The 14,087-nt window shown below is 46.6% G+C and overlaps 1 protein-coding gene across 1 annotated transcript; it reads right to left on the bottom strand.

The window, feature by feature from the left end:
* Window positions 1-430: 430 nt before the first annotated feature.
* On the bottom strand, window positions 431-13,999 carry ints4 (integrator complex subunit 4). Its single transcript, XM_080550120.1, has 23 exons — window positions 13,894-13,999; window positions 12,798-12,992; window positions 12,399-12,516; window positions 12,168-12,274; window positions 11,632-11,752; window positions 11,405-11,529; window positions 11,110-11,160; window positions 10,801-10,889; window positions 10,554-10,674; window positions 10,296-10,367; window positions 10,032-10,206; window positions 9,017-9,365; window positions 7,781-7,896; window positions 7,532-7,665; window positions 6,231-6,397; window positions 5,796-5,889; window positions 5,326-5,406; window positions 4,929-5,059; window positions 4,646-4,705; window positions 4,327-4,486; window positions 2,549-2,692; window positions 1,554-1,674; window positions 431-688 (listed from the first exon to the last, which is right to left on the bottom strand). The coding sequence occupies exons 1-23, from the start codon at window positions 13,954-13,956 to the stop codon at window positions 504-506; spliced, it is 2,979 nt and encodes a 992-aa protein (XP_080406246.1). The 5' UTR covers window positions 13,957-13,999; the 3' UTR covers window positions 431-503.
* Window positions 14,000-14,087: the final 88 nt, after the last annotated feature.

The raw sequence follows: 14,087 nt of genomic DNA, 5'->3' as shown, positions 1-14,087 counted from the left end.
TTTTGTTCTCCCTTACATAACAGTAAAATTAGACTTGTGTTGTGGACATTTCAGTAATGAACAACAATATATACAATTTCAAATGTAAATCAACTACAAGCAACAAATAAAATATCATTTGGCTTTATTGTCTTCCAATGATGACATGAATTACATGACTTCCAACTGCAGAGCACTAAGGGGAGTTAACATTGTAGAAGCAGAATAACATTGTGCATCATTCCCAAGTTTGCATACTGTACTCATTTGCTTTAAATTATGGGGGCAAAAATTGAACTAGGTATTTCCCTCTGTATTGTTTCACTCTTCATCACAGTTAGGTTCTGTGATGAACCGTGCCGGTTCGCGTTCGCTTTCGGAAACCTCCGAACGTTGGCGCTGTCATGTATGAACGTGGGCTCATTCGCCAGACAGCGCCAACGTTCGGAGGTTCCCAAACGGGAACGCGAACCGGCACGGTTCTTTGCCGGTGTGAAAGCCCTATGGGTGTGTTGGCAGCAGGCTCAGCGGCGGGCTGGCTTGGGCATGATGAAGACTTTGACAGCTTTGCTGAAGGGGATGGTTCCCTCAGTAGCGCCCTCTGGGGGTGGGAGGCCCTCGGTGCTGTCACTCCACCCAGGCTTAGAGGAGACGCGGCCGGAGCTGGAGCTGTAGGCCAGCAGCAGCCTCACCTCGATCTGACACGGCTCTGACAGGACACAGAAACAAGACATTCAACATCTGACACGGCTCTGACAGGACACAGACACAAGATATTCAACATGAGAGACAGTGAAGTGAAGTGGAGTGAAACTTTATTTATATAGCGCCTTTCGTACACAGATACAACTCAAAGCGCTTTACAATGATTGAAAAACAAGATTACAGAATAGAAAAATGATTGAAAACAAGATTACAGAGATGGGGGGGGGGGTTACTTTGCAAGCTTACACACTAATAATAACTAAACAAGCATACATGTCAATAACTAATAATAACTTGTATAACATCTACTTTGCAAGCTTACACTGTGGGGAGGGGGGGGCGGTGGCGAAGGCGGCGGGATGGGGTGGGGGGGTGAGTGTGACAGGGTTCCTACAAGTTTCAACAAGTCAAATTTAAGACCTTTTTAGACCTATTCGCGACACCATTTGATAGCTTTTTGTCATCCTCGAGGTGATGAAATTAGGGATTTCACTGCCATACAGACAAAAAAGGAAGCGAATTGGCATTTTTTTTGGTTCCAGCTTGATTCATTTCCATGTAAATAGATGTGGTCGGACTGATTTCCTTGCAGGATCTCATTTTTAAGACCTAGCACCTCACTTTGAGGCCGAATACATGAAATTTGGGACCTTTTTAGGCCTAATGGGTTGGATTGTTGGATTTTAGACTTTAAGGCTTTTTAAGACCAGCGCGGGAACCCTGGTGTGAGGACTGAACAAAGGAAGTAGTAGAGTGTTTGAATGCATCAGAATAATGTGACTCACTAATGTGAGTTTTAATACGTGAGCCTGTGGGTCTCATCTATCAGCATGGTGTTTATGAGAGGAAGTCTGTTGGAGAGATCTCACCTGTCCATGCGGTGTGCGAGAGGTAGACCTGGGTGATGAGGCGGTGTCGGCCTGGGCCGGGGTTCCTGAAGTCTCCAGGTTTGGGGTGGATCACATGGGACTGGCCGTCCGGATACAGCACCTGGTAGGGAGATGGTAACCCAAAAAAAGAAACCAGAATTCATTTTTACAGTGAAAATAACTGAGCGCTTAGGTGGCGTAGCGGACTAAGCGTTGACCACGTAACCGCAGGGTTCCCGGTTCGATTCCGGCCGCGGACATATCCTGCATGTCATCCCTTCTCTCTCTCTCTCTCTCTCTCTCTCTCTCTCTCTCTCACCCATCCTTCCTGTCAAATCTCTACTCTCTCTATCACAATAAAAAGAAAAATATGAGTGGGATTTTTTTTTATAAATAAATAACTGAGTGAAGCGGGCTTATAAATACGGATGAAGGTTTTGGAATGGCCATCACAGTCCCCAGACTTGAATATTATTGAAAATCTGTGGAGAGATCTCAAACATGCCGTGCATGCAAGAAGAAACTTTATTTTATATAGCGCCTTTCGTACATGAAATGCAACTCAAAGCGCTTTTGAATGGGGGAAAACAAGAATTGAAAGACTCTTAGCTGGCTACAGGAAGTGTTTGCAAGCTGTTATAGTTGTCTGAGGAGGAGTTAAAAAGTACTAGCTGACCTTGTTTTATTATTTTGAAACTAAAAAGTAAAAAATAAAATAAAAAAGAATCTTGCTTTAAAATGTGATGAAATGTATCATGTTCAACTTTGTTGCATCACCTTTGTATTGTATCACCTCATTTTTTAGACCTAATAACTGAAATGTAGGACCTTTTTAGGCCTTATGCATCGGATTGCTGGATTTTACACTAAGGCTTTTTAAGACCAGCGTGGGAACCCTGAATTAAGATTCCCCTCCAGAAATGCCATGCTAAGAACCACCACTGTTTCTAATCCAAACGGAGTATAGAGAGAAAGAGGTGAGAGCGAGCGCTGACCTGCACTTTAACAGAGGTCTGGGGGTCCTGGATGTGTTCCAGCGTGGCGTCGATGTCTAGCGCCACGACCAGGCCCGTGGTGAACCGCAGCGGGTTATCAGACTCTCCCGTCGGCTCGATAATGGTCGCGCTCGCCTGCTGGATCTGTAGAGCCAATAGCATCAGGACAGAGGTCACAGTGAGCCAATAGGGACATACAGTTAGGTCCATATACAGTATATCTCAAAAGTGAGTACACCCTTTAGATTTTTGCAAATATTCTGTTATATCCTTTCAGGGGATAACATTATCCTACTGAAACTTTGATATAACTTAAAGTAGTCAGTGTGCTGCTTGAATAACAGTATAGATTTATTGTCCTTTGAAAATTACTCAGTACACAGCTGTTAATGTCTAAACAGCTGGCAACAAAAGTGAGTACACCCCATAGTGAACATGTCCTAATTGTGCCCAATGATGTTGTTTTCCCGCCCTGGTGTCATGTGACTCGTTAGTGTTACAAGGATTCAGGTGTAAATGATAAGCAGGGCTGTTAAATTTGGTGTTTTGGGCACAATTCTCTCTGAATGCTGGACAACATGGCACCTCATGGCAAGGAACTCTCTGAGCGGCTGAAAAAAAGGATTATTGCGCTTCACAAAGCGCATCAAATCGGTTTGTATGGCCGTCTCCCCAGACAGAAGCCTCTTCTGAAACCGATGCATAAGAAAGCCCGCAAACAGTTTGCTGAAGACAATGAATCCAAGAACATGAGTTACTGGAACCATGTCCTGTGGTCTGATGAGACCAAAATAAACCTGTTTGGGTCAGATGGTGTCCAGCGTGTGTGGCGGCACCCTGGTGAGGAGTACCAAGACAAATGTGTTTTGCCTACAGTCAAACATCCTGCAGCAGAGCATGATCCCCTCTCTTCGGAAACTGGGCCGTTTTTTAGGGCAGTTTTCCAACATGATAATGACCCTAAACACACCTCCAAGGTGACAACGGCCTTGCTGAAGAAGCTGAAGGTTAAGGTGATAGACTGGCCAAGTATGTCTCCAGACCTAAACCCAATTGAGCACATGTGGGGCATCCGCAAGAGGAAGGTGGAGGAGTGCAAGGTGTCCAACATCTGTGGGCTCCGTGATGTCGTCATGGAGGAGTGGAAGAAGATTCCAGAAGCAACCTGTGCAGCTCTGGTGAATTCCATGCCCAGGAGGGTTAAAGCAGTGCTAGATAACAATGGTGGTCACACAAAATATTGACACTTTGGGCACAATTTAGACATGTTCACTATCGGGTGTACTCACTTTTGTTGCCAGCTGTTTAGACATTAACAGCTGTGTACTGAGTAATTTTCAATGGACAATAAATCTATACTGTTATTCAAGCAGCACACTGACTACTTTAAGTTATATCAAAGTTTCATTAAGATAGTGTTATCCCCTGAAAGGATGACAGAATATTTGCAAAAATCTAAAGGGTGTACTCACTTTTGAGATATACTGTATATATTTGGACACAGACAGAACTTTGGTTATTTTAGCTGTTTACCAAAACATCTTCAAGTTACAGTTATATAATGAATATGGGCTCAAAGTGCAGACTCTCAGCTTTAGGGTAAGGGTATTCACATCCAAATTGAAGGAAGGATTTAGGAATTACAGCTCTTTAATATGGAGCTCAGGTGGCATACAGAGCCAAAATTATAGAAATTGTGTCACTGTCCAAATATTTACAGACCTAACTGTAGGTCCGTCAGTGTTAGCCAACCAGGAAGCCCGGGTGTGTGTACAGACCTGCTCGGGGAGTTTGAGGTGTAGGAAGCCGCTCTGTCTGAGGGTGGTCTGCAGGATCTTAACCAGCTCTACAGGCTTGCAGGCCGAGAGCCTGGGCATCAATTCCAACAGCTTGTCCACAAAACAGTCCTGGAAGTGGGGCAGCTCTGTCAGGAATAACCTGGTGGGGCAAACGCTCCAAGATGAGACCTCACAGGGTTGATGATGACGAGAGAAGACACACATTTCTACAGGTATTTTTAAAAAGGTACAATTTGAAAAGTGATGGATGAAATACGGAAGTTTAAAAAAACATTTGTTCTGAAGTGTGATGGAGTACCTCTGAAAGGATTCCACCTCCTGTAGGAACTTCTCACAGATGCTGATGAGCGGCTCCACCCTGTACAGAGACCACCAGGGTTGAGTTCATACAGAAAGTTTAAAAAAAAAACATACGATTTAAAAATATTTCATGGAAGCAAGTCACAGCATGTACACGTTTGTGAATGCATCCCATCTGTGCCTTCAGTATTTGTGTCCCTGTATACTTGTCTCTATGTGGACATAAATAAATGATTAAAATGTGTGTGTGTGTGTGTGTGTGTGTGTGTGTGTGTACTAACCCTCGTCTGGTCCGTGCAGTAAGCACCAGCTGTAATGCTTTAGCCTGCAGGCGGACGTGGTGGATGGTTGCTACCTGCCTGGTCTCCAGCCCACTGTACAGGAACTCCAGTTTATATGTCTCCTCCAGGATCTACACACACACACACACACACACACACACACAGACACAGACACACACACAGACACACAGACACACACACACACACACACACACACACACACACACACACACACACACACACACACACACACACACAGACACAGACACAGACACACAGACACACAGACACACAGACACACAGACACACAGACACACAGACAGAGTTCCAGTATCTGATAATGAACCTGTAACACCACAGTATTATGTTGTGAGCATTAACGCGTGTCTCTCCTCACCTGTCTGGCTGCGGCTGTTGCCATGGCGTTCTGTTTGAGGCAGAGAGGGACGGCCATGTTCCACAGCTTCTCCTGCAGAGCCTGGGGACAGGGGAGAGGTCTGTCATACTACTCTAACTCTACATATACTTAGTGAACATCTTACCTACTGTGCTGTGAGCAGCACCTTGTAGTGTGTAGTGTTTACCTGTGACAGCTGGTACCGTTCAAGATTAGCGAGCGACAATATCTGTTTTTATGATTATGGCCTTATTTCTACCACAGTACACTGGATGACTGTCATTCATATTCCACTCACCTACATACACCCAGCTCAATGTATCAGATGCTCATTAATCAATACATATGTGTAAAGAGCAATGCGCACACACACGCGCACACACACCACACACACACACACACACACACACACACACACACACACACACACACACACACACACCACACACACCACACACACACACACACACCTTCATGAGCAGTAGTTGACAGCGGAGGTAAGTGGCACAGAAGTCAGCAGCCCCAGCCAGTTCTGTCTGCAGCTCGCCCAGTCTCTGCAGGTCTCTGTGGGGAGGGGGAGGGAGGGAGAGGGAGAGCTTACTACACTAGTTCTAACACAGAAACCAGACAACACTGACAGGCAGGTGCATGGCAGCTTGCCGCCTTTGGTGTGTGAATGTGTGTGTGAATGGATGAATGAGAGGCCGTTGTAAAGCGCTTTGGAATAAGGCGCTATGTAACTCAGTCCATTTATTAACCCTATGAAGGGTGAGGAGACGTGGACACAGAGTGGGAGAGAGGAGTGTAAACAAATGGTTGTGAGTGAGGAAGAGTGCTCAGACTACTCAACTCCACTCACATCCTCTGGTGTGTGTGTGTGTGTGTGTGTGTGTGTGTGTGAGTACCTGATAGTGAAGTCCAGCAGGTCCTGTGCCCCGGGTGACTCCAGGTTCTGGACCGTGCTGACCCTGGTGAGACTCTGCTGGAGGAACTGCTGGGCCGACTCCACACTGCCAGAACCAGAGCCAGAACCCGCCGCCTCCAGCCCAAACACCTGCTTCCTGCCTGGTAACTAAGGGGGAGAGAGATTACACAGCTAACATAACCTAGCGTACCGTTGCATATGGAAGATATCTGCGTGGTAATGAATGAATCCCCTCACATGAACACAGTAAATGATTCATGTGAATGTAAATTGGAGGAGTGACATATAGCAATATGTAGCATAGCATGATAGTAGGGGGTGGAGCTAGCGGATTGATTGGCAGTGTTTCCTCTACATGCATTTCATCGTGGCGGGACGCCACGATGGAATTTCCTCCGCCACCATTCAGATTTCTCAAAAAAAAAAAAAAAAAATTTAGGCCGCTTTTCAGACCTTCACAGCGCTAGACACACCCACAAGCGCGAAGCGACGTGCTTGCAAAACTGTTTTGTGATTGGTCGAATACATCTAGGCTGCGTCTAGTCTACAAACTACGATCCTCCACTCCTATCACCGTGGACACAGCAAGGAGCGAATTCCCGGGTAGAAATATTTCCTCTCCCCGCTGTCAGCGGTAAGCGGTACTTTCCTCCAGCAGCGGTAAATGAGGCACCCTTTGCGGCTTAATAACTTTGGTTCTCCGGGGGTTACGGTAAAAATTCCAATGTGTCCGGAAAGAGGACAAGCCATGGAATCGAAAAGTTTTTGAATGGAGTCGATCCTCCACTCCTATCACCGTGGACACAGCAAGGAGCGAATTCCCGGGTAGAAATATTTCCTCTCCCCGCTGTCAGCGGTAAGCGGTACTTTCCTCCAGCAGCGGTAAATGAGGCACCCTTTGCGGCTTAATAACTTTGGTTCTCCAGGGGTTACGGTAAAAATTCCAACGTGTCCGGAAAGAGTCGTGGGAGACGATTTTTTTTATTGACAACGGAATTACATGCTGGAAAAACATGCAGACACAGACAATAAGAGACACACGGGAGAAGTACAGGAAAACATTATTTTTTTTTGGGCCATCCTCGAGTTTTGGCTGAAATTACGTCGTTGTTTTGAGCGCGCGTGCACGCGAAAAAAACGCGCGTGCGCGCGGTCAACGCTACCCGCCACCATTGTAAAAATTCCTGGAGGAAACACTGATTGGTAGTAACTGTCTGTCTCAAGAGTCTTGACTGTGAGTGTGTGTGTGTGTGTGTGTGTGTGTGTGTATGTGTGTCTTACCCTAAGCGGGGGCACTAGGTGTGACAGGCTGTCTTGCAGGTAAGCGTAGTGTCTGAAGGTGTGGTCAGAGAACAGGGCAGACATGGTAGGACAGGACTTGGCTGCGTTAAACACCAGAACCAACACAGCAATGTCTGATACCAGCGTCAGGGACAAACACAGGGGACACAAAGAACGCACAGGTAGGATAGTTCAATAGTGTGTGTGTGTGTGAGTGTGTGTGTGTGTGTGTGTGTGTGTTAAGGATACACGCAGGGTCGTCCATGTCTGGCTCTGGCGTGTCAAAGTAGGGGTGTGTGCTCAGCAGCTCAGGCACCAAGGGCAACACCAGGGTCGGGTGGCGGGAACCCAGGAACTTCAGACACCTAGCGAACGAGAGAGAGAGAGGGGGAGAGAGAGAGAGAGCGAGGGAGAGAGAGAGAGAGAGAGAGAGAGACAGAGAGAGAGAGAGAGAGAGAGAGAGAGAGAGAGAGAGAGAGGGAGAGAGAGAGAGAGAGGGAGAGAGAGAGAGAGAGAGGAAAGGAAAAATCTAATTATCACCGCAATATACTTTCTCTCTTTGCGCATTACCAAAAAAACATTCTTAGGCTTTCTTAACTCATTGACTGCCAAAGACGCCAATTGGCGTCTTATAGAATAGTAACGTTGACTGCCAAATGGCGTCTTTGGGATTTATTTATTTTTTTCGCGGGGATCGCGTTATTGACATGTTCTACACCTAGCGAGTGAATTTCAGACTTGGGTGTAATGTATTTCGGTCCCAGATGGGGGCAGTAGTTCGATAAAAGCCTGGAGAAGGAAGTGGCTTGCTGTGGGTTGTAGTAATGGCGAAACGGATCAGGGTATGTGCCAAACGCGGCGCGGAGCATTGCGGAGCATTGCGGCGCAGAGCATTGCGGCGCAGAGCATTGCGGAGCATCGCGCGACTCTTCAAACAGTTCAGAGTCGGACGATACAGAAAAAGTGCAGCAAAAAAAAAAAAAAAAAAAGTTCTGCAGAAAAAGCTCGTTTTCTCTGTTTATTGGTCAAAATCAGGTGTTTTTGCTGAAACCACCCTATGTTCTACGGCCGATTTCTAAACACTCAAAGAGGCTAGAAACAAACTTTCTTTTTCTGATGAAAGAAGAGAGTCTAAAGTTTTGGTAGATATGTTCAATGTTTATGTAGTCCGAAAAGTCAATATTTGGTGGGTCTTCAAAGTTCAGCGAAAATGCCCCAAAAGTCTGGCAGTGTGGAGCTCTCCGCTCTGAACATGGCTGGCAGTCAAAGAGTTAATGTTGTTCTCCAGAACAAGTTGAACTTGAATTATTATTATTAGGCTATATATTTTTTTTTAAATAATTTAATTATGAAATAAACAACAGAAAACAAGCCAACATATTGAGCACAGGCTTGTATTCCTTATACAGTATTAATAAAAAAACTAAAAACAATAACACACCATAACACAAACCCAATAACACACCAAGAGACGGACAGCCTTACTTCCAGACAGAGTTGCGGTCCGTGGGGTACTTGGTGAGGTTCTTGAGCAGCTCCAGCAGGGCCAGCTGGATGCACTCCTTGGTTGAGACGTTGGTGTAACACACCAGCTCGTGCAGCGCCTCTCTGATGTCCCGGGACTTGTCCTCCAGCACGGCCAGCACCGTGTCCAGCTGGTCCTCCCGCAGGGTGATGTTCTTAGAGATCCGTCTGAGCACGTGGATGGACTGCAGCCGCACCTCCTCGATCTCGTCGTTGAACATGTCCACCAGGAAGTCCAGACACTTCTCTGCAAAGCCGGCAGACGACTGTGCCAGAGCACAGAGAGCCTCGACCGCCGCAATACGCACCTCTGCATGGGGGGGGGGGGGGGGGGGACCAGACAGATATGAGTGATGAAAAACTCATGACAATTTACCAGACAGACAGACAGCAGGGTTCGACAGTAACGCTTGCCTGCTTGCCCGGAGCAAGTAAAACAAATCGCCGGGTTTGTTTGCGCGAGCCCGACGACGCTGCTGGATCCTGGATATTTTTACCTGTGTGCAGGAAGAACAACAGACGGCGCAGGCGCCAGACCAGCCTAGATGATCGTGGAGTGAAGATATTCAGGCGCGTACACTTTAATAATATCTTCACTCCATGATCATCTAGTCTGGTCTGGCGCCTGCGCCGTCTGTTGTTCTTCCTGCACACAGGTAAAAATATCCAGGATCTAGCAGCATCGTCGTGCTCGCGCAAACAAACCCGGCGAAACTTTTACAAGCCCTGTTGAGTGATGAAAAACTCATGACAATTTACCAGACAGACAGACACTCCATACATCTCTCTCTCTCTCTCTCACCATACATCTCTCTCTCTCTCTCTCTCTCACCATACATCTCTCTCTCTCTCTCACCATACATTTCTCTTTCTCTCTCTCTCTCTCTCTCTCTCTCTCTCTCTCTCTCTCTCTCTCTTACCATACACCTCTCTCTCTCTCTCTCTCTTACCATACATCTCTCTCTCTCTCTCTCACCATACATCTCGTCCTCCAGGCCGTGTACGAAGGCCCCGCACGCCCCTGAGGCGATGAGGTTGACTGCAGTCTTGTCCACTTTCTCTTTAGGCGCGTCGTCGGCCCACTTCCTGCCTGAGGAGAACTCACCAGACGTGTACAGCTCCTTGGCCCGCTCATGAGCTGTCCGCTTCCTCTGGAGGGGGGGGGGGAAATGTTATTGTAAAACTCTTAAAAATTAAGAATGATTGACCATAAAGGAGTCCCTCCTCCGCGTGTACGTACTCTGAGGTCTGACATCAGCTTCTTATCCAGCGTCTGCTCCAGGAAGTGAGGGCTCACCTGCTGCATCGACCCCTGAGGAGAAGACACAATGTCAAATATGAAGTGTCTGTGTGTGTGTGTGTCTGTGTGTGTGTGTGTCTGTCTGTCTGTCTGTGTGAGCGTGGAGGTTGTGTATAAGTTTAAGTGTTCAGAATCTCAGATGTCAGAGGGTGTGTGTGTGTGTGTCTCTGTGTGTGCGTGTGCGTTCAAACCGCTCACCAGTGTTTTGGCCGCCTGCACCCTGACGACCCAGGAGCCGTCGCTGACCATGTGACTGATCTTCCCAAACGAGTCGTCCACCAGCCGAATCTCCTCGTTGGATGAAGGGATGGGCACGATGCTGATTGGACATAATGAGACAAGCGGCCAATCAGATAATCAGCAGGCTTGCCTTCAGTACTAAGCAGTAAACATCAAGGAGGTGTTATTTCCTCTTGAGTAAAACAAGTCCAGTCCAGTCTCTTACCTCTCTGGATACAACTGGCTAAGGACCCACACCATCTGAACCGCAGAGGAGCGGACCTGTTCATAGTCGTCACACAACAGCCTACACGCCTGGATAGACACAACAATCACAGCACATTTAACTGTTTTTTTATGGTCCCGGGACTGCCTGGCGAGTGGACTGACAATCCTGATGAAAATAAATATATAATGAAATGAAATGAGCACAAGACAGACACACACACAGATGGTGAAACAAGACCGTGTGTAATAATGACATGAGCTCAGAGAGACACTGTAGGCCCGATGGAAGCCAGGCGGGTTCTCTTACATGCTCATATATGGTCTGCTGGATCTTCATCCCCCGTTCATGCAGCTGAAGCTAAAAGGAGGGAAGAACACAGAACGTCATTTTCAAAAGAATAAAAAAATAAAAAAATAATATTTTTAGATGACTTAATCTAAATCTAAGTGTCTTTGTAGGACAAGCTACTCTGTATACTGAAAGTATATCTAGATTTCGGGCGGAGAAGCGGCGAACAAGCAACGCCGGGGTCCTCTCTCGACTGGCATTTTTTGAAAAGTAGCCTCTGTGAGTCTGGGGTTAGGAGGATGTGATGTCATACCATAGCCTTGATGGCGGCCGTGCGGACCCGGGGGTCCTGGTCCCCGAAATAGTCGCTGATGACACTCTGACAGTCCCTCACACACGACCCCCCCAGCACGCCCGGGGCACCTGGGGCTGCACCTACTGACGGAATGACCAAAACAACGTTTCACTTCACAGTCGAGTCCTTACTTATGCAAATGACTTGAGAGACGTCGTCAACGTGTTACCCTCGCGGTGACGCACCTACTGACGCAGCAGCAGCCGATCCCTCGTTGTCTTTGGTTAGGGGCGTGTCCACCGTGCCCAGACAACCAAGCAGCTGCAGGCACTTGTTCCTCACCCCAAAGTACGTGTCTGACAGGTGCTGAGAGAGAGGAAGAAGGAGGTGAGGAACTTCACTGTCATACATCAATCAATCATTTGAGATGGCGGTGCTTCTTGTACCCATGAGCTGGACACTGTCTGTTTTACAGTGTTGATACTGTATCTGTCAATCCACTGTAATCATAATTTGGTGTGAATAACATCCTGTGTGTAGGCATAACTGGTTGAATAACATCCTGTGTGTAGCATAACTGGTTGAATAACATACTGTGTGTAGGCATAACTGGTTGTTGGCTCAGCACTACTGTAACTGACTGTTTTCATAATGTCAAACTGCACTGATAGTATTTATGTCCTTTAGATATTGTACATGTATGTGGACATAAATAAAGCATTTAAAATGTGTGTGTGTATGTGTGTATGTGTGTGTGTGTGTGTGTGTGTGTGTGTCTAACCTTGCAAGCCATCTCTATGAGTCTCTGCCTGACAGCAGGGTTGTCGGGGAGCTGGGTACCAATGACCAGCAGGGTGTCCAGCAGCTGAGCGAGCACCTGGTGAGACTCTGGGGAGAGAGACCAGAGGACAGCCGTCATCACAGGAGACTGAGAAGGGACTGACACTGTTAACATGAGTGAAACAGAGCCATTGTGTCAGGTCAATGTCATTATTGGCGGCGTGTGCCTTACTCTCATTGTTGAGTAAGTTGATGCCGTCATCTATGATGCAGTCGGGGCTGAAGCCCTGGGTCTTGGACAGCAATCCCAGCAGAGAGGCGATCTTCAGCCTCACTGAGCTATCCGTCTCCTAATGGGGGGGCAAGATAGCAGAGATTGGATTAGTTAAGTTGATATTAAGCACAGCATACAGGTAAAGGTGACGGGATGGGTGGGAGAAAAGATATGAAGGAGATGAATGAAAATGAGAAAATACTGGAAAGGTGTACAAGTGCGTTTTATTCCGCTATCCTTGTCTTATCCTTGTAATAGTGCTCCAGGGGGGGTGATAGAAGGGTGAGAGAGGGAGGAGAAGGAATCAGGGTTAGAAAGAGGAGATAGGATGTAGCCAGAGAGATCCTCCATCCTTGCCTTATAGTAGTGCTCCATGAGTATCCGGACCACCCCCTCCACGCTCTCGGCCTCCACGGGCCGGCGGGCGAACTGCAGCAGGTACTGGAGGGCATCTGTGGGGTTGGTCGCCTTGCATAGGTCAATGTGCAGTGCCGCAGACTTGCTGGGTTTCGACAGGCGAAGCCTCTTAGCAGGGGTCTCCTCGTAAGGTTGCTGAATTACAATGGAGGATGATAAGAACAGGTCGAGTGTGTGTTACATCCAACTCTAGTACATATCCTGGTCATGGCAATGTGAGACAACAATGATCTGGGCAAATGAGCCGTGACAGCTAGCATTCAAGCAACAGCGAGTTTCCTTATTAGCTAAGTGTAACACATCATTGGTCTGTGTAAACATCAGCGGTTGCCTGTACATTGAAAACAAGTGTGTATTGCAAGGTAACACAAAACTAGGATGTAGCTACAGTCAGATTGTTAGCTGCTAACTGGCTAGGTTCGTTTAGCTACAAGGGTTCCTCTGGCTGCTTCACCCAGTTTTGACAAGACGTGACGTTAGAATTATAAGGTTCTATCTCCATTTTTGTCAAAATTGAGTTTTTTACATAATCTGATCCATTAGGTGTTTATTAATGCCTGTGTGGTGTTATTTTTAAAATGTTGACATTTTTGAGTTAGTAATTAATAAAACACAAAGGTTCCATCTCACAAAACATAATGGAATGTAAAAACGTTGACACTCAATATCTCTGAACTGCCCTAAACGGAGATAGAACCTTCTCATTCTAAACGGAGATAGAACCTTCTCATTCTAAACGGAGATAGAACCTTATCATTCTAAACGGAGATAGAACCTTCTCATTCTAAACGGAGATAGAACCTTATCATTCTAAACGGAGATAGAACCTTATCATTCTAAACGGAGATAGAACCGTATCATTCTAAACGGAGATAGAACCGTATCATTCTAAACGGAGATAGAACCTTCTCATTCTAAGATCACCAACGCGCAGCCAGCAGGTTCACATGTCTAGCATGCTAACAACATGCCACATCTATTGAAAAGTATCTACACATGAACTGGATCGGTGCGTAGTTGTAATGTCTCTACACACCTGAACCTGAACCTTGGAGTTCTGAAATTCTTCGTAAACTCTTTTTTTGAGATGCGCCGCCATGTCTGCAGCAGAGGTGCACACAACAACAACAACAACAACACAGGCTAGCTCATAGATACCGGATGTGGAGGCTCCGTAGATTCGTCCACATCCGGCAGACAGAAAACGCGATTCATAAATGGATCTGTCAA

The sequence above is a fragment of the Nansenia antarctica genome (assembly GCF_963989245.1).
Source record: "Nansenia antarctica genome assembly, chromosome: 20".
NCBI classification, from domain to species: Eukaryota; Metazoa; Chordata; class Actinopteri; order Argentiniformes; family Microstomatidae; genus Nansenia; species Nansenia antarctica.
Note: the sequence above shows the minus strand (reverse complement) of the source record. Positions and strands in the feature narration are given on the sequence as shown.